We start from the raw sequence: 21,642 nt of genomic DNA on the forward strand, positions 1-21,642 counted from the left end.
ACCGCTGCCAAAATCATGGCTCATATATAGTCTCCAGCCGGTGACGCTGACGAAGTCTGCGACGAAGGAAGGGATGTTGCACCTGAGGATAGTGGCAGAGATGCCCTGGATCACATACTCCACACTCACGTCTACGAGGTCGGCCTGAGGCATCACCGTACGGATGAGATACAAGGCTGACACGGCCAGGCCAGCTCTCACACGGCAGCCAACACCTAACCCCGTCAGGAGGGATGACCCTATCCCCATCAGGAGAGGTCAGAGTCCATCATGAGGGTTAATGACCATTAGGATTGGTCATCTACCATTACGAGAGAGTAACTACCCATCATGATAAGTGGTCGACTACCCGTCTCAATGCTACCAAGTACCCATCAGCGGAGCACTGTACGACCCGCCCCCTGTGTCCATTAACGAGCGACGCCACCAATCACCAGCCGAAGACGATTCCGTAATCAAGACAGACGAACACTGCTGACGGAGGCCCCACCACGACTACCACAGACACACTGCTCGTAAAGCGATCCATCACCACCAAGATAAGGCATCTAGTCAAGGCCAGATCCCCACAAGGAGGAGGAAAACTGGAATCAATACCACAAAACAAATGTCTACAGATCAAACAATAATTTCCTGTAAGACAGAGAAGATATGCATGAGTTGGGCGTCTCGTGATGACCTCTGTAAAAGATAACAACATTAACGAACTGTGTTTACTGTGCACATATAAATCAATGTATACATCCCTGCAAAAGAGATTTGGGTCAACAGACGAAACACTTAACCTGAAATTTCAGAGAAGAGTTTAGTATTAACGTTCCTGAAAGTGAAAGAAAAGAACCAATGAATGGAAAATAAACAAAAATAATGAAGTCATTAAATCCCCAGCAGATAATGGTCGCCTCCTTTACCATAATTCTCAGAGGGGTAATATGTCTCGCCCTCATCGGTGACCCAGGCCTGCACGCTGACGAAGTCGGCCACGTAGGACGGGATGGCGCACTTGAGGATGGCCGAGTTGCCCCGGATCACGTACTCAGGCACCATGTCAGTCCGGTAAGCTTGGTAAACCACTGAGGGAGACGTTACTTGGTGAGGTGTGGGCCACTAGAGTGAGACGAGGTAGTGTTACGGTGGCGTGACAGTGTGTTAGGGTCGCTAGTGGTTGATGTAAGGAGGTAGCTGGGATGAGATGGTGTGTCGACTGTATTTGTGACGCGCTAGTGTGACGGCTATGTCTGTTATGGGCTTGTGACAATGGAGAGACAGTCTTCATGACTGGTCACTACAACATGTTGTTGAGATCATACAACTGTTATGAAGACGTTACTCTAGACGAGAAGAGGAGCCGGCCAGGACCACAATTATGCCACATCCTCTGTGACAACAATCAGCAGACCATAACACCTCATCTACAGGTTATGTTACGACCATAACACCTCGTCTACAGGTTATGTTACGACCATAACACCTCGTCTACAGGTTATGTTACAACCATAACACCTCGTCTACAGGTTATGTTACGACCATACCACCTCGTCTACAGGTTATGTTACAACCATAACACCTCGTCTACAGGTTATGTTACGACCATAACACCTCGTCTACAGGTTATGTTACGACCATAACACCTCGTCTACAGATTATGTTACAACCATAACACCTCGTCTACAGGTTATGTTACGACCATAACACCTCGTCTACAGGTTATGTTACGACCATAACACCTCGTCTACAGGTTATGTTACGACCATAACACCTCATCTACAGGTTATGTTACGACCATAACACCTCGTCTACAGGTTATGTTACGACCATAACACCTCGTCTACAGATTATGTTACGACCATACCACCTCGTCTACAGGTTATGTTACGACCATAACACCTCGTCTACAGGTTATGTTACGACCATAACACCTCGTCTACAGGTTATGTTACGACCATAACACCTCGTCTACAGATTATGTTACGACCATACCACCTCGTCTACAGGTTATGTTACGACCATAACACCTCGTCTACAGGTTATGTTACAACCATAACACCTCGTCTACAGGTTATGTTACAACCATAACACCTCGTCTACAGGTTATGTTACAACCATAACACCTCGTCTACAGGTTATGTTACGACCATAACACCTCATCTACAGGTTATGTTACGACCATAACACCTCGTCTACAGGTTATGTTACGACCATAACACCTCGTCTACAGATTATGTTACGACCATACCACCTCGTCTACAGGTTATGTTACGACCATAACACCTCGTCTACAGGTTATGTTACGACCATACCACCTCGTCTACAGGTTATGTTACGACCATACCACCTCGTCTACAGGTTATGTTACGACCATAACACCTCGTCTACAGGTTATGACACTACTCAAAATTTGAAATAGTGAATAAAAGCCTCAAATTAATGCCTTTCTAAAGCCACTAATTAATCAATTAAGACCGTCCAACACGGAGAGGAGTCGTTAGTGGTGCCACTAATCAGGATCACACAGTGAACAATTGTCATTAACGAACCCTTAATCATGACCTAACACACACACGAGTGGCCGCCGCACGCGACCTTCACCTTTATCATCATTATGGTTATCCGGCCATCAACAGTGGTCTTATCCGGCCATCAACAGTGGTCTTATCCGACCATCAACTGTGGTCTTATCCGGCCATCAACAGTGGTCTTATCCGGCCATCAACTGTGGTCTTATCCGACCATCAACAGTGGTCTTATCCGGCCACCAACAGTGATCTTATCCGGCCATCAACAGTGGTCTTATCCGACCATGAACAGTGTTTTTATCCGACCATCAACAGTGGTCTTATCCAGCCATCAACAGTGGTCTTATCCGATCATCAACAGTGGTCTTATCCGACCATCAACAGTGGTCTTATCCGATCATCAACAGTGGTCTTATCCGACCATCAACAGTGGTCTTATCCGACCATCAACTGTGGTCTTATCCGGCCATCAACAGTGGTCTTATCCGGCCATCAACTGTGGTCTTATCCGACCATCAACAGTGGTCTTATCCGGCCACCAACAGTGATCTTATCCGGCCATCAACAGTGGTCTTATCCGACCATCAACAGTGGTCTTATCCGACCATCAACAGTGGTCTTATCCAGCCATCAACAGTGGTCTTATCCGATCATCAACAGTGGTCTTATCCGACCATCAACAGTGGTCTTATCCGATCATCAACAGTGGTCTTATCCAGCCATCAACAGTGGTCTTATCCGATCATCAACAGTGGTCTTATCCGATCATCAACAGTGGTCTTATCCGACCATCAACAGTGGTCTTATCCGATCATCAACAGTGGTCTTATCCAGCCATCAACAGTGGTCTTATCCGATCATCAACAGAGGTCTTATCCGATCATCAACAGAGGTCTTATCCGATCATCAACAGTGGTCTTATCCGACCATCAACAGTGGTCTTATCGATCATCAACAGTGGTCTTATCCAGCCATCACGCGAGAACAGCTTTTACTGCCCATCACAGGCGGTCAACTGCCGTCACAGGTGGTCAACTGCCCATCACAGGCGGTCAACTGCCCATCACAGGTGGTCAACTGCCCGTCACAGGCGGTCAACTGCCCATCACAGGCGGTCAACTGCCCATCACAGGCGGTCAACTGCCCGTCACAGGCGGTCAACTGCCCATCACAGGCGGTCAACTGCCCATCACAGGTGGTCAACTGCCCGTCACAGGTGGTCAACTGCCCGTCACAGGTGGTCAACTGCCCGTCACAGGTGCTACTATGTGAAGCACTGTTGACCCTGGGTCCGGTTTAACAAGCGACTTAACCAATCACAGCAACGCTTCTGATCGAACCACCCTCCCACCCCACTCCCCTATCCGCAACCACGACAATCAGAGACAAACTGCCAGTAAAACGATCCATTACAACAAGACAAGATCATCAGGTAAGACCAGATTCCCTCCATAACAAGGACGAGGAACACTGGAATCGACATTAGTGACCAGAAGTCAACAGACGATCCAGTAATCTGCTGGAAGTTTGGGCAAAACATATGTTAATGAGGGCTTGATGTGGGACCCTTTGAAAATTAATTTATGACTAGTAAATTGTGTATAACGAATACATGTATATATATAAATCGAAGTATACATCCCTGTAAGAGAGGTTTGGATCAAGTGGATGAAAAAACTTTTACGTAATCTGAAATGACAGAGAAAAGTTTAGTAACTTTAGTGAAAGTAAAGGAGAAAATTATCATTTTTAAAAAGGACTGGACATAAATAATGAGGTAGATGATAACCCCATCAGGTAATGGTCGCCTCCTTTACCATAATTCTCAGAGGGATAATATGTCTGGCCCTGGTCGGTGACCCAGGCCTGCACGCTGACGAAGTCGGCCACGAAGGAGGGGATGTTGCACTTGAGGATGGCCGAGTTGCCCCGGATCACGTACTCAGGCACCACATCCGTCTGGTAAGCTTGGTGGACCACTGAGGGAGATGGCGAGATATGGGCCAGATATCTGGTGACGGTGAGCGGGTAGCGTGACGCTGCTTTGTTACGGGGTTGTGACAGTAATGGCTGTGTACTAGATGTATGACGGTGACAGTTGTGATCGGGTGGCGTAACGCTAGTGACTGTGGGGGGGATGATGACGTGTGAGGGTGTTTGTGACGAGAGGGTAGTGTGACCACGGCAGCTGTGAGCGAGTCACGTTACAACGCAGAGTGTCATACGAAAAAATGCTGACGACTGCAAACTAATACCGCGTCGTTAAGACCTAACAACAACAACTACCGGGACGTGTTACAAACGACCTGAACACCTGTTACGACCAATAACATCGAGACCAACCCATGACAACCACACACACACACACACACACGGAGGCTCTTAACACCTGAAAACAAACACATGAAATTACGACTACCTCACTAAAAACCATAATCATTTCATTAAGAACCTGAAAACGAAAAGGAGTTAATAGTCTATTGCCAGTAATTAGGAGCTGGAAGAAAACTGGTGTGTGTGCGTGTGTGTGTGTGTGAATGTCTTAAATCAACGGTTAATTATAATCTGAAACAACGGACAAGAAAGTTGTTAGTATGCGCGTGAGGCAGGGCCAGGCCGCCCTCCACCATTACCATAATCATGGCTCGGGTAGTAATGGTCGCCCGTGTCGGTGCTCCAGCCGGTGACGCTGACGAAGTCGGCCACGAAGGAGGGGATGTTGCACTTGAGGATGGCAGAGTTGCCCCGGATCACGTACTCATCTACAGGTTATGTTACGACCATAACACCTCGTCTACAGGTTATGTTACGACCATAACACCTCGTCTACAGGTTATGTTACAACCATAACACCTCGTCTACAGGTTATGTTACGACCATACCACCTCGTCTACAGGTTATGTTACAACCATAACACCTCGTCTACAGGTTATGTTACGACCATAACACCTCGTCTACAGGTTATGTTACGACCATAACACCTCGTCTACAGATTATGTTACAACCATAACACCTCGTCTACAGGTTATGTTACGACCATAACACCTCGTCTACAGGTTATGTTACGACCATAACACCTCGTCTACAGGTTATGTTACGACCATAACACCTCATCTACAGGTTATGTTACGACCATAACACCTCGTCTACAGGTTATGTTACGACCATAACACCTCGTCTACAGATTATGTTACGACCATACCACCTCGTCTACAGGTTATGTTACGACCATAACACCTCGTCTACAGGTTATGTTACGACCATAACACCTCGTCTACAGGTTATGTTACGACCATAACACCTCGTCTACAGATTATGTTACGACCATACCACCTCGTCTACAGGTTATGTTACGACCATAACACCTCGTCTACAGGTTATGTTACAACCATAACACCTCGTCTACAGGTTATGTTACAACCATAACACCTCGTCTACAGGTTATGTTACAACCATAACACCTCGTCTACAGGTTATGTTACGACCATAACACCTCATCTACAGGTTATGTTACGACCATAACACCTCGTCTACAGGTTATGTTACGACCATAACACCTCGTCTACAGATTATGTTACGACCATACCACCTCGTCTACAGGTTATGTTACGACCATAACACCTCGTCTACAGGTTATGTTACGACCATAACACCTCGTCTACAGGTTATGTTACGACCATAACACCTCGTCTACAGATTATGTTACGACCATACCACCTCGTCTACAGGTTATGACACTACTCAAAATTTGAAATAGTGAATAAAAGCCTCAAATTAATGCCTTTCTAAAGCCACTAATTAATCAATTAAGACCGTCCAACACGGAGAGGAGTCGTTAGTGGTGCCACTAATCAGGATCACACAGTGAACAATTGTCATTAACGAACCCTTAATCATGACCTAACACACACACGTGTGGCCGCCGCACGCGACCTTCACCTTTATCATCATTATGGTTATCCGGCCATCAACAGTGGTCTTATCCGGCCATCAACAGTGGTCTTATCCGACCATCAACTGTGGTCTTATCCGGCCATCAACAGTGGTCTTATCCGGCCATCAACTGTGGTCTTATCCGACCATCAACAGTGGTCTTATCCGGCCACCAACAGTGATCTTATCCGGCCATCAACAGTGGTCTTATCCGGCCATCAACAGTGTTTTTATCCGACCATCAACAGTGGTCTTATCCAGCCATCAACAGTGGTCTTATCCGATCATCAACAGTGGTCTTATCCGACCATCAACAGTGGTCTTATCCGATCATCAACAGTGGTCTTATCCGACCATCAACAGTGGTCTTATCCGACCATCAACTGTGGTCTTATCCGGCCATCAACAGTGGTCTTATCCGGCCATCAACTGTGGTCTTATCCGACCATCAACAGTGGTCTTATCCGGCCACCAACAGTGATCTTATCCGGCCATCAACAGTGGTCTTATCCGACCATGAACAGTGTTTTTATCCGACCATCAACAGTGGTCTTATCCAGCCATCAACAGTGGTCTTATCCGATCATCAACAGTGGTCTTATCCGACCATCAACAGTGGTCTTATCCGATCATCAACAGTGGTCTTATCCAGCCATCAACAGTGGTCTTATCCGATCATCAACAGTGGTCTTATCCGATCATCAACAGTGGTCTTATCCGACCATCAACAGTGGTCTTATCCGATCATCAACAGTGGTCTTATCCAGCCATCAACAGTGGTCTTATCCGATCATCAACAGAGGTCTTATCCGATCATCAACAGAGGTCTTATCCGATCATCAACAGTGGTCTTATCCGACCATCAACAGTGGTCTTATCCGATCATCAACAGTGGTCTTATCCAGCCATCACGCGAGAACAGCTTTACTGCCCATCACAGGCGGTCAACTGCCCGTCACAGGTGGTCAACTGCCCATCACAGGCGGTCAACTGCCCATCACAGGTGGTCAACTGCCCGTCACAGGCGGTCAACTGCCCATCACAGGCGGTCAACTGCCCATCACAGGCGGTCAACTGCCCGTCACAGGCGGTCAACTGCCCATCACAGGCGGTCAACTGCCCATCACAGGCGGTCAACTGCCCGTCACAGGTGGTCAACTGCCCGTCACAGGTGGTCAACTGCCCGTCACAGGTGCTACTATGTGAAGCACTGTTGACCCTGGGTCCGGTTTAACAAGCGACTTAACCAATCACAGCAACGCTTCTGATCGAACCACCCTCCCACCCCACTCCCCTATCCGCCACCACGACAATCAGAGACAAACTGCCAGTAAAACGATCCATTACCAACAAGACAAGATCATCAGGTAAGACCAGATTCCCTCCATAACAAGGACGAGGAACACTGGAATCGACATTAGTGACCAGAAGTCAACAGACGATCCAGTAATCTGCTGGAAGTTTGGGCAAAACATATGTTAATGAGGGCTTGATGTGGGACCCTTTGAAAATTAATTTATGACTAGTAAATTGTGTATAACGAATACATGTATATATATAAATCGAAGTATACATCCCTGTAAGAGAGGTTTGGATCAAGTGGATGAAAAAACTTTTACGTAATCTGAAATGACAGAGAAAAGTTTAGTAACTTTAGTGAAAGTAAAGGAGAAAATTATCATTTTTAAAAAGGACTGGACATAAATAATGAGGTAGATGATAACCCCATCAGGTAATGGTCGCCTCCTTTACCATAATTCTCAGAGGGATAATATGTCTGGCCCTGGTCGGTGACCCAGGCCTGCACGCTGACGAAGTCGGCCACGAAGGAGGGGATGTTGCACTTGAGGATGGCCGAGTTGCCCCGGATCACGTACTCAGGCACCACGTCCGTCTGGTAAGCTTGGTGGACCACTGAGGGAGATGGCGAGATATGGGCCAGATATCTGGTGACGGTGAGCGGGTAGCGTGACGCTGCTTTGTTACGGGGTTGTGACAGTAATGGCTGTGTACTAGATGTATGACGGTGACAGTTGTGATCGGGTGGCGTAACGCTAGTGACTGTGGGGGGGGATGATGACGTGTGAGGGTGTTTGTGACGAGAGGGTAGTGTGACCACGGCAGCTGTGAGCGAGTCACGTTACAACGCAGAGTGTCATACGAAAAAATGCTGACGACTGCAAACTAATACCGCGTCGTTAAGACCTAACAACAACAACTACCGGGACGTGTTACAAACGACCTGAACACCTGTTACGACCAATAACATCGAGACCAACCCATGACAACCACACACACACACACACACACACGGAGGCTCTTAACACCTGAAAACAAACACATGAAATTACGACTACCTCACTAAAAACCATAATCATTTCATTAAGAACCTGAAAACGAAAAGGAGTTAATAGTCTATTGCCAGTAATTAGGAGCTGGAAGAAAACTGGTGTGTGTGCGTGTGTGTGTGTGTGAATGTCTTAAATCAACGGTTAATTATAATCTGAAACAACGGACAAGAAAGTTGTTAGTATGCGCGTGAGGCAGGGCCAGGCCGCCCTCCACCATTACCATAATCATGGCTCGGGTAGTAATGGTCGCCCGTGTCGGTGCTCCAGCCGGTGACGCTGACGAAGTCGGCCACGAAGGAGGGGATGTTGCACTTGAGGATGGCAGAGTTGCCCCGGATCACGTACTCCTCCCCGACAGATGTCTTGTAGAACTGTGCCACCACTACGGCCGCGTCCGCCCCAACACCACCACCACCACCCAACCATCATTACCATCACCAACACCACCGCCAGCCAGACGGGCCAGAGACGCGCACGTTATGTAGGGGACAAGGCACACGTTAACGACGACCTGTGAGGTCTGTGGTGACGGGGAGGTCTGTATGGTGACGGGGAGGCCTGTATGGTGACGGGGAGGTCTGTATGGTGACGGGGAGGCCTGTATTGTGACGGGGAGGTCTGTATGGTGAAGGATGAGGCTTGTATGGTGAAGGAGAGGCCTGTATGGTGGCGGGGAGGCCTGTATGGTGAAGGGTGAGGCGAGTGTGGTGAGGGGAAGGTTTATGTGGCGACGGGGGAGGCCTCTACGATGAGGGAGCGAGGTCTATATAGTGAAAGTCTGTATGGTGAAGGGGGCGACGTCCTGTATGGTAAGGAAGGCCAGTATGGTGAAGGGGAGGTATGTATGGTGAAGAGGGAAGCCTGTATGGTGAAGAGGGAAGCTCTGTATGGTAGGGGAGGCCGGTATAAAGAGAACGGACCTTCTTGATGGAGAAATCTAATATATAATGATGCCACAGTACATCCTGAGAGGCTCCACCACCAGACTGTGGTAGGCTCCACCACCAGACTGTGGTAGGCTCCAACACCATACTGTGATAGGCTCCACCACCAGACTGTGGTAAGCTCCACCACCAGACTGTGGTAGGCTCCACCACCAGACTGTGGTAGGCTCCATCACCATACTGTGGTAGGCTCCAACACCATACTGTGGTGAGGACAGAGGGCCAAGACCCCACGTAGGTCCAGGAACGGGCGAGGGAAGGGGTAAGGAGGACAGATGCTTACACAGAAACTGGGTGTGACTGAGGTGGTCCAGAAGCATTCTTCCCCAGGAACACAATACGATGACAAGTGAAGAGTGAGGCGAGTACTGGCGGGAAGAAAGATAGTTGTGACGTTGTTCGGCCACGTATAAACGTAAACATCTGTGACAAAAACTGTGTTTGTCGAGTAAGTTGTTGTTGTTGGTCAATAATGGCCAGGTGTCTGCTGTGTCCGTCACAACAAACGAGACAATGTTCAAGCCAGACATGTGAGGGAGCCAGGTCAGGCAAGGGGCCGCGCGGGTAGAGAGAAGCCCCCGAAAATACCTCAAGACAACCAGCATCTTTGGAAGAGATCCCCGTGTGGGTGGTTCACACATCACCACCAGAGGGAGGAACATGGCCGCCACCCAGCCAATATTTACCGCCACATTTGAATAAAAATTCAATTCAGTTCTTGATCAAAAAAAAAGTTGGACTGATTCCAGAGGGAAGTCTGCATCTACAATGTGGCGGGAGAGAGGATGTTGTGGCTCGGGGATCATACAGATCCAGGACGAAGATAACACAAAATCAAGCGATGCTATGAACCCTCCTGTGGTAATCATTAATAGTGGTCAAGATGCATGAAAAGAATACGTGAATACACCTGGAAAGAGTGAGCCTGGAAGGAGGAGTGAGTGAGCCTGGAAGGAAGAGTGAGTGAGCCTGGAAGGAGGAGTGAGTGAGCCTGGAAGGAGGAGTGAGTGAGCCTGGAAGGAGTGAATCAGTAAACCTGGAAATGAGGACATCTGTTATCTGTTCACGCAAACATGTCCTTGTTCTCTTCCTGTAAATGTAATACACTTAGTCTTGTAATACAGTTAAGTCTGTAAGAGATACATAATCACAGTTATTACAGAAAGTCCTCCACTTCTTCCCACTGAGCAGAAAAACCTGCCAAAGTAATTATGGTAATTTTCTCTGAAAAGAGAAAGATAAGGAGAGGCGATGGCTCCTGCACAGGACCGGCTGTACCGGAGTATTACCATAAGTCTCAGAGGGATAGTAGTTGGCTCCGTCGTCAGTGGACCAGGAGGTGACGCTGACGAAGTCGGCCACGAAGGAGGGAATGTTGCACTTGAAGATGACTGAGTTGCCCCGGATCACGTACTCGTCTCCCACACCCACCTCGAAGTCCTGATGCACCACTGGAGGCCAGAGCCAGAGAGGTGTGAGAAGATGTCAGGGGTGAGGCCAGAGGTCACGACGTCGGAGAGAGAGAGAGAGAGAGAGAGAGAGAGAGAGAGAGAGAGAGAGAGAGAGAGAGAGAGAGAGAGAGGTGGAGGAGGTTCGAGTAAAGACGTATCATGGGTGAGCACAGAGTAAAATGTCAGGGATCAGGGGAGAATAATCTCGTCGAGAAAGGCGTGGTTGTGACCCTTCAGATACGCGTCCTGGCGAGGGTAAGATCAGAATGGTTCACACATACATACACACACACACACACACACACACACACACACAGGACGACGTTATGACGTCAACCACATGATGAGGGACTGCCAGCCTTCGTGACCCAGGGAGGTGGTCACAGGAGGAGGTATACCAGAGTTCCGGGAGAAAGAGAAGCCAGGCGCGGGCGGGCGGGGCGGTCGCCAGCACTGTGCTACCAGGTCACCAGGTGACCCTTGACACGTACAACTGTGGTCGTGATAACAGTCCTGATAAGACTTATCAAAGAGCGACGCTACACATGCGGGGAGGGAAGAACCCCAGCACCACACACCATCCACAGTCAGGTGTGTCACCAGGCGTGGCTACCAGAGACAGATATGTCACCAGGTGTGGCTTCCAGAGTCAGGTGTGTCTCCAGGGTTGACTACCAGCCAGGTGTGTCACCAGGTGTGGTTACCAGCCAGGTGTGTCACCAGGTGTGTTACCAGCCAGGTGTGGCTTCCAGAGCCAGATGTGTCTCAGGGTGTGACTACCAGCCAGGTGTGTCACCAGGTGTGGCTACCAGCCAAGTGTGTCACCAGGTGTGGCTACCAACCAGGTGTGTAACCAGGCGTGGCTACCAGAGTCAGGTGTGTCTCCAGGTGTGGCTACTTTAGTCAGATGTCTCCAGGTTCAGTAAAGATAAATCATAACTTTCACATTATATTAACAAGCTGCTGAACTGTTTACGTAAAGGATGTGTGTTAGTGGTCAGGTAAGGTTCATTATGCCAACCTTAAAAACGCCTGTAAATATGTAAACAACATTACAATATCACCATCACAAAACCTGAAAAAATAAAATATGATCAGTGGTTGCGGCAGAGAAAGTGTCAGCGTCTGGCAAGACCTGAAAATGAGAATAACAAATGAGAGCTGTAAAGAAAACGGCATTAGCTCCGGCTCGGGTAGTTTAATCAGCTAAGGCTCCCGCCACCAGCCCCCCTCTTTTTGGGGGGTCCCTCCACAACCTACACCTTCCCACGCTATTCATTTACGTCGGTGGTCGGTAAATTACCGTAAGTGCTCGAGGGGTAGTAGACGAGGCCGTCGCTATCGACCCAGGCCTGCACGCTGATGAAGTCGGCCACATACGAGGGGATGTTGCACTTGAGGATGGCCGAGTTGCCCCGGATGATGTACTCGTTGTTTACCTCCGTCTCGTAAGCCTGGTGTACCACTGTGGAGGGAGGGAACATCCACCAACACGCTTAGTTACAAGGCCTGACATAGAGCGCCGGTACAAGGGTCGTCAACCTCACAGGCCCGAGTGCCTCGCCAGGGGTGGTTGAAATGGTTAATGAAACATGGGGATGAGTCAGTGTGGAGGGCGCCCCCTACCACGGGTATTATGCGAGTGTTGACGGAGAGGACCAGGGTGAGGACACACGGAGACAATGGTTGTGGAGAGTGTGGTCAGTGGAGTGAGTGGGATGAATCTGGGGACTGAGTGGAGTGACCATGACGCTGGCGTCGCCAGGGAGGCGTGTGTTGACCATGAGCTGGCACACACGGGTCGCCAGGATACAGACACACAAGCGACAAGATGAAGAAAATGAAAAATAAGATGATATCAAAACCCACGTATATAAGCCTCTCACGTGTGGTTGCCATGCTAAAGTGTCTGTATCATGAAAAAAAATATATATATACTAAATCCAGAAACAAAAAACATTTCCCTCGATGTATATAGTTCGATGTATATAGTTCGATGTATATAGTTCGATGTATATAATTCATCTAGCGACTGCTGGCTGTTGCTTCCCACGGTTGGTGTGAGGTGACTCATCACACGAGGATGCCTCGTACACACAAGCTGGTCAGGTCAGCTTTCCTCCACTGTCTTCCTTAGTTCCCACCTTCGACAGTAGGCGCCACACCAACACCACAGCTGCTCACATTAATCCCTTACGTATATCTCCTCGTCACTTACTAACTTCATCTGAGAAATGTATAGACCACTTGAACGGAGCAATATGACCTACAGGCATGATGACCTCGCCGCTAACCTAACCCTCAGGTCAGGTGAAAGGTCAAGCTATCACATCTGGGTCATAACGTTGTGCTCAAGATCATAAACTGGTGATAAGGTCAGTGGCAGTTTAAAAAGCCTTGCGTCGCCCACCAGGCTAACTACCCCAATGTTGTGTCCCTCTACACGACCCTACCCACGCCTGTCAATACACTCGCCTCGCTAATACCAAATTTCCCGCTATATCAAAATCTGATCAAACGATCTCATCTACCACCTATCAACACCAGGTCGTCGTCATGGTTATGGGTCGAATTCCTCGTAATATTCCGTAAAAATAAACATTCAAGTAAACTGAAACTCACAGTCGCTGATTGCAACACTGCAACACTGCCTAGTAATAACACCTTCAAAACCTACCGTGTATAACTACAACATACCTCGTACACATATCTAAGACGAGAATGAAAATACGTAATATGATAAACGGTGTCCGAATCACATTTACCAAACAAAATTGACCTATTTCGAATTATACATCAGCGACTCGCGCTTCGCCAACACATATTACATATTTTGTCAGATATCAGCGACCTTACATGACCGCCCGCGTGCCACACGAATGGTGAACATCATGGAAGCCACAACACCCCAACATACCTCACATTGATGCTCCGTCTGCCAAGAAATGCCGTTCAATTTGGCAACTCAGAGAACAACCTTCAACAATTATGGGTTCTAATGATTAATAGTCTACAAAACAGAACCTCTTACAGTCTTCAAACCCAGTCATAACGTCGCTTCACTGGCCAGTAGTAGTCCACGTGAAAAAAGAACGCCCGTTGCCCACTTAGTAAACGTATACACTGCAGCGACCATCATCCACTGTCGAGTCTTGACGCACGGTGTTCCGTCCGCCTCAGGGTAAAATAAATGGTGTCCGATCCATGTGAGAATGAAACATACGATACTCAGTCCATGTGAAGATGACATATGTGTGGTGCTCGGTCCGTGTGAGGATGACATATGTGTAGTGCTCAGTCCGTGTTAGGACGAGATGTGTGGTGCTCAGTCCGTGTGAGGACGAGATGTGTGGTGCTCAGTCCGTGTGAGGACGAGATGTGTGGTGCTCAGTCCGTGTTAGGACGAGATGTGTAGTGCTCAGTCCGTGTGAGGACGAGATGTGTGGTGCTCAGTCCGTGTAAGGACGAGATGTGTGGTGCTCAGTCCGTGTGAGGACGAGATATGTCGTGCTCGGTCCATATGAAGATATGACACATGGTACCAGTCCGTGTGAGGATGATACGTGAGGTTCTATCCATGTGAACTGTGTACATATCGCCTCCGCAGTGTGTGAGGATAAGACAGGAATCCCAGTGTAACACACAAAACTCTGAACTACTATCTTGGTAGCGATAATCAAGTTCCAGTCCTTCGTCAGCTCTGAAATTAATGAACCATGAGATAGGTACCCGAGGCCACCTGAAAAAAAAATTGAGGCCATGTTAATTCCCTGAAATGATAATGAAAATTAACCATCATTCGATAAATTCATTAATTTTACCATATCGGTCGGTAGGATAAAATGTCTCGCCCTTGTCCGTGACCCAGGAGGTGACAGAGACGAAGTCGGCGACGAACGAGGGAATCGAACACTTGAGTATGGCTGCGTTGCCGCGAATGACGTATTCTTTGTTGACGTCTGACTCGTATGGTTGATGGACCACTGAAGACAGGGAGACAATCATGTTCGTGAGAGAGAGAGAGAGAGAGAGAGAGAGAGAGAGAGAGAGAGAGTGGGGGGGGGAGAAACAAAGGACAGGAGACGACACAACGCCGACAAAGAGAGTACGTAGCCGAGATTAATGTTTCAATCACCTGATAAGATCAAATACATTTTTAACCACTTCCCTGCTGAATGGAATAAGGGAAAAATATAATTATTTGCGTCCACACCGGACCCTCAGACCCGGACGGTTGCTAGAGGAACAAATATAGAGAAAGAGAGCATTACTGAGGGAGGGAGGGAGGGATGTAGGAGTGGCCATGATGACATCATTACCGTAATGTTGGGATGGGAAGTAGACGTCCCCCGCGTCTGTGACCCAGGAGGTGACACTGACGAAGTCGGCCACGAAGGAGGGGATAACACACTTGAAGATGGCGGCGTTGCCCCGTATCACGTGCTCTTTGTTTACATCGGTCTCGTATTGCGGCTGCACCACTACAGAGACACACACACACACACACACGAGGAAGCCCACATGGTTATTATAATCACAAGCGAACCATGGGGTAGCTTAGGGGGTGGGGTTATTAACAACACATGTCAAGTTTCAGCGTGGTATATACTGTATCAACACCTGTAAGTTCAATCAAACATATGTTGAGTATAGAACCGCATATCTAGGCTGGTCTCCTTCCCCGTACTGACACGGACACAAGCATAGGAGTTGTGACCGATGCATCTGAAAGGCAAGGTTGTTGTTAGTGCCAGAGAGGGAGAGGCGCGGAGGGGTAGCTGGGGGACAGATTACCATAAGTGGTGGAGGGCGTGTAGACTTGGCCATCACCGGTGACCCAGGACAAGACGGAGACGAAGTCGGCCACGAAGGACGGGATGACGCACTTGAGGATGGCAGAGTTGCCCCGGATGACGTGTTCGTTGTTCACCTCCGTCCGGTACGACTGACGCACCACTGACCACACACAACCACAACAACAACAACAACCAATGTGTATCATTATGTTCACCACATTACTGAGCAACACTCACAACACCGGGTAACCGCCCGTCCCTTACTGACCAGGGAGGGAGTCAGGTCTGCTAGAGGGAGGAGGGAATGATGCGATGCTCTCGTCACACACGAGAGATAAGGGAACAAAATCAGAGGTAAAAGGTGAAAGTTTCCTGAAAGAGAAGTTCATCTTGAGGGGGAATTACGAGTTGTTTACGGAAGGGTTGTAAAGTTGTTGGGCAGAGATGTGGATCTGCCACGTCGGGCCCTCACGCTCCGCAGCCTTCCCTCCTGCCACACAGGATGAAAAAGTATCTTGAGTATAAACAAAATGATGGCGTAAAATAAGAGGCATATGAAAAGGTAACAGTTAGACACGACACAAGAGGAGTCTCCATTGTGGTCGTGGGTGGGAGGAACCACTGTGTACTGGGGAAGGTCGGTGAGCCAGTACAAACAACAGTTACCATCCAGTACAACGCTCCTCCGTACCACACCACACACCATCAGGGAACCTTAGCCTACAACATCCGTGAGGCGCCACCACCCACCACCAGCTCCTCCCTCCTCTGGTGGTGGCGCCACAACATCCTCGCCACAACCTCCAACAACAGGAGTCTCCAACAACACCTTGCCCGACACATCACCACACAAGGATCCTATACAGAGCAGCCCAGCAAGACTATCCAGCAGGACCTGGTCAAACTATTCCAGGACCCCTGGAGACAGGTGCGGCCCCACGGCCAGGACCTGGAAGCGTCCTGGAAAGGTGAGGCAAGAATGGTGGGGTATGTGCAGCACACCCAGCTGGCTCAGTCTCCAGGTCACCGCGAGTCTACCCTGGAAAAGGACTAAGTTTACCACCAGCGGTCGTGCTGGCCTCCACCACCACCAGCCTGCTGGAACAGTACCTGTTGTAACCCTTACGTCACCACAGCCAAACCTCTTACGTCAGAAGCCGCTGCTGTGGGCGCTCACAGACCGGCAAAATACACCACAGAATACAAAGATAAATAATGTGACATAATTCATGAAATCATCACGTGTGTACAGCAATGATCTCCACCTGGAAACACCCGGCACAAATAAACATCAGCTGTTCACCCTCAACCAATGGAAAGCATCACACTGGGAGATTCCCTCCATCGCTTGTGACGTCAGGGGACGCCTCGTGACGTACAGGTCGTGACGTCACAATGTGCGTTCGTGCAGTTAATCATGGTAAACCAAAACAGCGAGGGAGATAAAGCCGACGTTAGCCATAGAAAATGGGGGGAGTGGAAGTGTTGTGAAGAGCTGCCACGAGAACTGGGGGTGTGTGCGCTGGAACTTACCTTGGATGACCTCGACCTTCACGTGACACACAGCAGGAGGTCATCATCATCATAATAACAAGGAACAAATACAGCAAACAGGTATGATGACAATAAGAACAAATACACATGGGAAAATGTATTCTTAAGACTAATGTGTACATGTGATGGGGGAAACAAATACATGGTAAGGTATTTGTTTATCTGACTTGTATTATAGAGATAAATATTATCTTTCAATGAAAACTGTCTTGAGGTTCATAACTGTTTCCCCCACCGAGCAGGAACCAACCAACCCGTCAGTCAGGTCTGTAACTACTACGGTACGACCCTTTCAGCACGACGGTACGACCCTTCAGCACGACGGTACGACCCTTCAGTACGACGGTACGACCCTTCGGAACGACGGTACGACCTTAAGGCGTGACTGGCCTGGACTTTGACCTGATCCTTAGGTCAGGTCAGAGGGTAGGCCATCATAACTAGGGGTCGTACCGTCGTGGTAAAGAGTCGTACCCACGGTGTTCAAGGGGTCGTACTGTCGTGCTCAATGAAGTCAACACAGGCCGGAGTGTGTGGTGAATCCCTCCACCACACCACCACCACATCACCACCGTGCACAGTGACCGACCCACCAACCAGCCGACCCCAAGACTCCCCCTCACCCTTGACCCAGGTCCCAAGCCAGCCCTCCTCTCTACCCCTATTTCACAACTTGTAAACACTTCTTATCATTCCCCAGGGAGTCCTAGGGCGGCCCCGGGTGCTGGTTCCTGCCCGGAGTGACCCTTAGCGGTGCTACGCGAGTGGCTCCGCTCACCTGGCATCACACTGTGTGTGTGTGTACGTTCGTATGTGGGGAGGCGAAGGTTCATCATAAATTCTCATCCAACTTCCCTTATCTTTATCTCAGTATCAAGGATCTTACTCCCACTAGAAGGTAATCATAATATCCATTAGAAAATACAGTTACTTGGTACTACAACTGGATGCATCACATCACAAACTTGCAGTTGTGAAGTGTTCCAGCGGCTTCTCAAACGTGTTTTATGTCGAGATAGTCAACATGGAGTTCCCTCCTCCTCCTCCTCCACCACACACACACACAGACAGTGGATACCCCACCTGGCGAGGCTCGTCATGCTGACTGGGTGCTCCGTGCCCCTCCTCCATCCCCCCACCCCACACCCCTAACTGAGGTGGCTGCTGACACAAGGTTACACAGGCTACAGGAAGGTGGCCTGCGGAGGTGCCCTGTGGCCCTCCCGTGCTGGGCAAGAGACCACCCAAAATATTCTGCAGGTCCCGCGGGCCACACTACGGGCCCCTCACCTCTCCTCAGCCCACGAGACCATGTCAGCTCAGCCCACGAGACCAAGGGAAACTACACATCATGAGCAGCAAGTCAGCATCGAACCCGGGAGACCATCAGCAGCAGGAGCCGGCTCATGCAATGACTCTCTCTCTCTCTCTCTCTCTCTCTCTCTCTCTCTCTCTCTCTCTCTCTCTCTCTCTCTCTCTCTCTCTCTCTCATTATCCTTTCCTGACGAGTTCAGAGACACATGACCATCCTTCAAGAGAGACGCCACCTGATGAGAGACTACACCAGCTGTGCGCGTCTCCACACACACACACACACACACACACACACACACACACACACACACACACACACACTCCCCGTGACCCAGGTACGGTGTGAGGATGTGTGTGTGTGTGTGTGTGTGTGTGTGTGTGTGTGTGTGTGTGTGTGTGTGTGTCAGCCAGCTGTCTCGCAGGTCGGCACTCCATCATAACATGAACCGGCTCTTCCACCCTCCGTCATACATCAGGGCCACACCTGGTGTCCTTACCACCTCTCTCTCTCTCTCTCTCTCTCTCTCTCTCTCTCTCTCTCTCTCTCTCTCTCTCTCTCTCAAGGACACCAGAGCGACCCGTCCTGGCCAGCAGGGGACACCTTACCTGCCCTGACGTGTACATCCCTGGAGTGGACAGTGCCGTGGGGGTTGGTAGCGTGGCAGCGGTAGACCTGGGCGTGCACCTCCTGTCGGTAGTCTTCAGCGCGGAAGGGAGGGAAGATCAGGGTGCCGTTAGCAAGAACCTGTTGAAGAACAGAAAACGGGGGATGTTACTAGCTTATATAACAGTAAGGATGAACAGGAAGGAACACCAACATGGCACTGTATTGTGATATGTAACACGAAGAAAATGCAGAGCAGTACAAGAGTTAAGCGATTATTCTGTTATAAATGAACTAAACAAAGTATAAGTTATGTTAGGTTAGGCCAGATCAGGTCAGGTCAGGTCAGGTCAGGTCAGGTCAGGTTAGGTTAGGTTAGGTTAGGTTAGGTTGGGTTACGTTAAGTTGGACTATGAAGTTAGATGAGGTTTAGGTTAGGTTAGGCAGGATGAAGAGGTGAGGTGAGGTGAGGTGAGATTAGGTTAGGTTAGGCTAGAGGTGAGGAGAGGTTTAGATTAAGTACGTAGAGGTAATATAAACATACTTCAGCACGATCCATGAACAGAATCATCCATGGAAAGACTCAGACTGATTAACCCACAGAGTACGACCCTTGAACGTAAGGATACGACGCTTCTGTTACCATGTTCTACGTCTATATACATAGATTAGGACCTTATGATACTTGTTACCTTACCTCTGGGAATCACTCAGCCAGGTCTCCTGTTATCTGTCCTCCCTTGACCAATGAGCACGATGACCTGCCCTCCAAGATTACCCTTAAAGGTCAGGTCATAGACCAGGCCTTAAGACCTAAGGGTCTTATCGTTACGTTATAGGGTCGTACCGTCGTGTTCTTTGGTCGTAACATTGTGGAAATGGGCGGTATCGTCTTATTCTCTGGTCGTACCACTGTGCTAAAGGGTCGTATCGTCGTGTTCTCTGGTCGTACCGTTGTGTTGTTTGGTCGTACCAGTTGTGTGTAACGCCAGGACCACATTCCCCCCTCGTGTGTCCTATATAGACCCGCGGGCACCACACACAACACACAGAACATTCATCAACACCGACGTGTTCAACACATGTTCAACAACTCCTAATATAACTGCGTCGTTCAGAGCCATCATTCCAAGCCCTCAGAGGTCAGACCATCGTCACAAAGGTTAAATGCTCGAAGCTTTCCAAAGGGCGACATGCACCATTTTCTGACGGAGATTTATATCATATAAAGTGAATGAGGAGTCTGCAAGTAGGCTGTAAAATGCGAGCCAGGCAAATGTTTATGATACAAGACGACGTAGGTTGTTCTCTGGCACGGGTGAACTCTGGCACGGGGGAACAAGACGTGATCACCAACAGCACTCGACGCCAGGCTAAACCAGCACCCCCTCCTCCTCCTCCTCCTCCTCCTCCTCCACCCCCACACTATGATCAACCGTGTTATCTGTGGCGACCAGGGAATGCATGCAGGCAGACACAGGGTCTCCAGGACATCATGGTGCGTCCTCATGCCACAACCAGCCTCATGGTTTTTCCTCTAATTTTTTTCGTGTGTTTTATATAACATTCTTAGTTGATGGTCTGCGTCCGATTATCCACTCTCCACTACAGCAATTCCCATTTCTGAGTTCTCCTCTGGATCTACAATGCGATTCATACGTGACTTTTTCCTCCAACGAGAGTAAGGAAAGTGCCTCTGAAAACATTTCCTTGTCTTAAGTTTCCAGTTCAGCATTTCCAGTAGAAATAAGATGTGTGGCAGGAGTACATAATCAACACATACCGTCTGCCGGTGAAGCACTCACGACAGTGTTTATCATATTACAGTTCATGCTGACGTAGTTGACGTCACGGGTTCTCTTGCAGGATCAGTAAGCAATACCCGGTTTAAGGCGTCCTCTCAGCTAAATCAATTCTCATTCATTTTCTCTCCACAATTTGTTAACATAAGGTCCCAGACTTAGGGGGGGATCGTTACGGGTCGGTTCCCACCCTGACCTGTGACCCATGTGAGAGAGAGAGAGAGAGAGAGAGAGAGAGAGAGAGAGAGAGAGAGAGAGAGAGAGAGAGAGAGAGAGAGAGAGAGACTTTCTTTTTTCTCACGTTGTTTTTCTACACAATCATTCTACACTTCTCCTCCAGATGGTTGAGAAAAAATACATAATTCATCATCCTATTT

The 21,642-nt window shown here is 48.9% G+C and overlaps 1 protein-coding gene across 1 annotated transcript in view; it reads right to left on the reverse strand.

Moving 5' to 3' along the window:
- Window positions 1-21,642, reverse strand: part of Dscam1 (Down syndrome cell adhesion molecule 1) — a 1,447,516-nt gene that overhangs the window by 1,152,294 nt on the left and 273,580 nt on the right. The window contains exon 4 of the mRNA XM_071666240.1: window positions 19,466-19,604. Coding sequence (XP_071522341.1) covers window positions 19,466-19,604 — 139 coding nt within the window. The remainder of the gene's footprint in view (window positions 1-19,465; window positions 19,605-21,642) is intronic.

Source organism: Panulirus ornatus, chromosome 11 (assembly GCF_036320965.1).
Source record: "Panulirus ornatus isolate Po-2019 chromosome 11, ASM3632096v1, whole genome shotgun sequence".
Classification (NCBI taxonomy): Eukaryota; Metazoa; Arthropoda; class Malacostraca; order Decapoda; family Palinuridae; genus Panulirus; species Panulirus ornatus.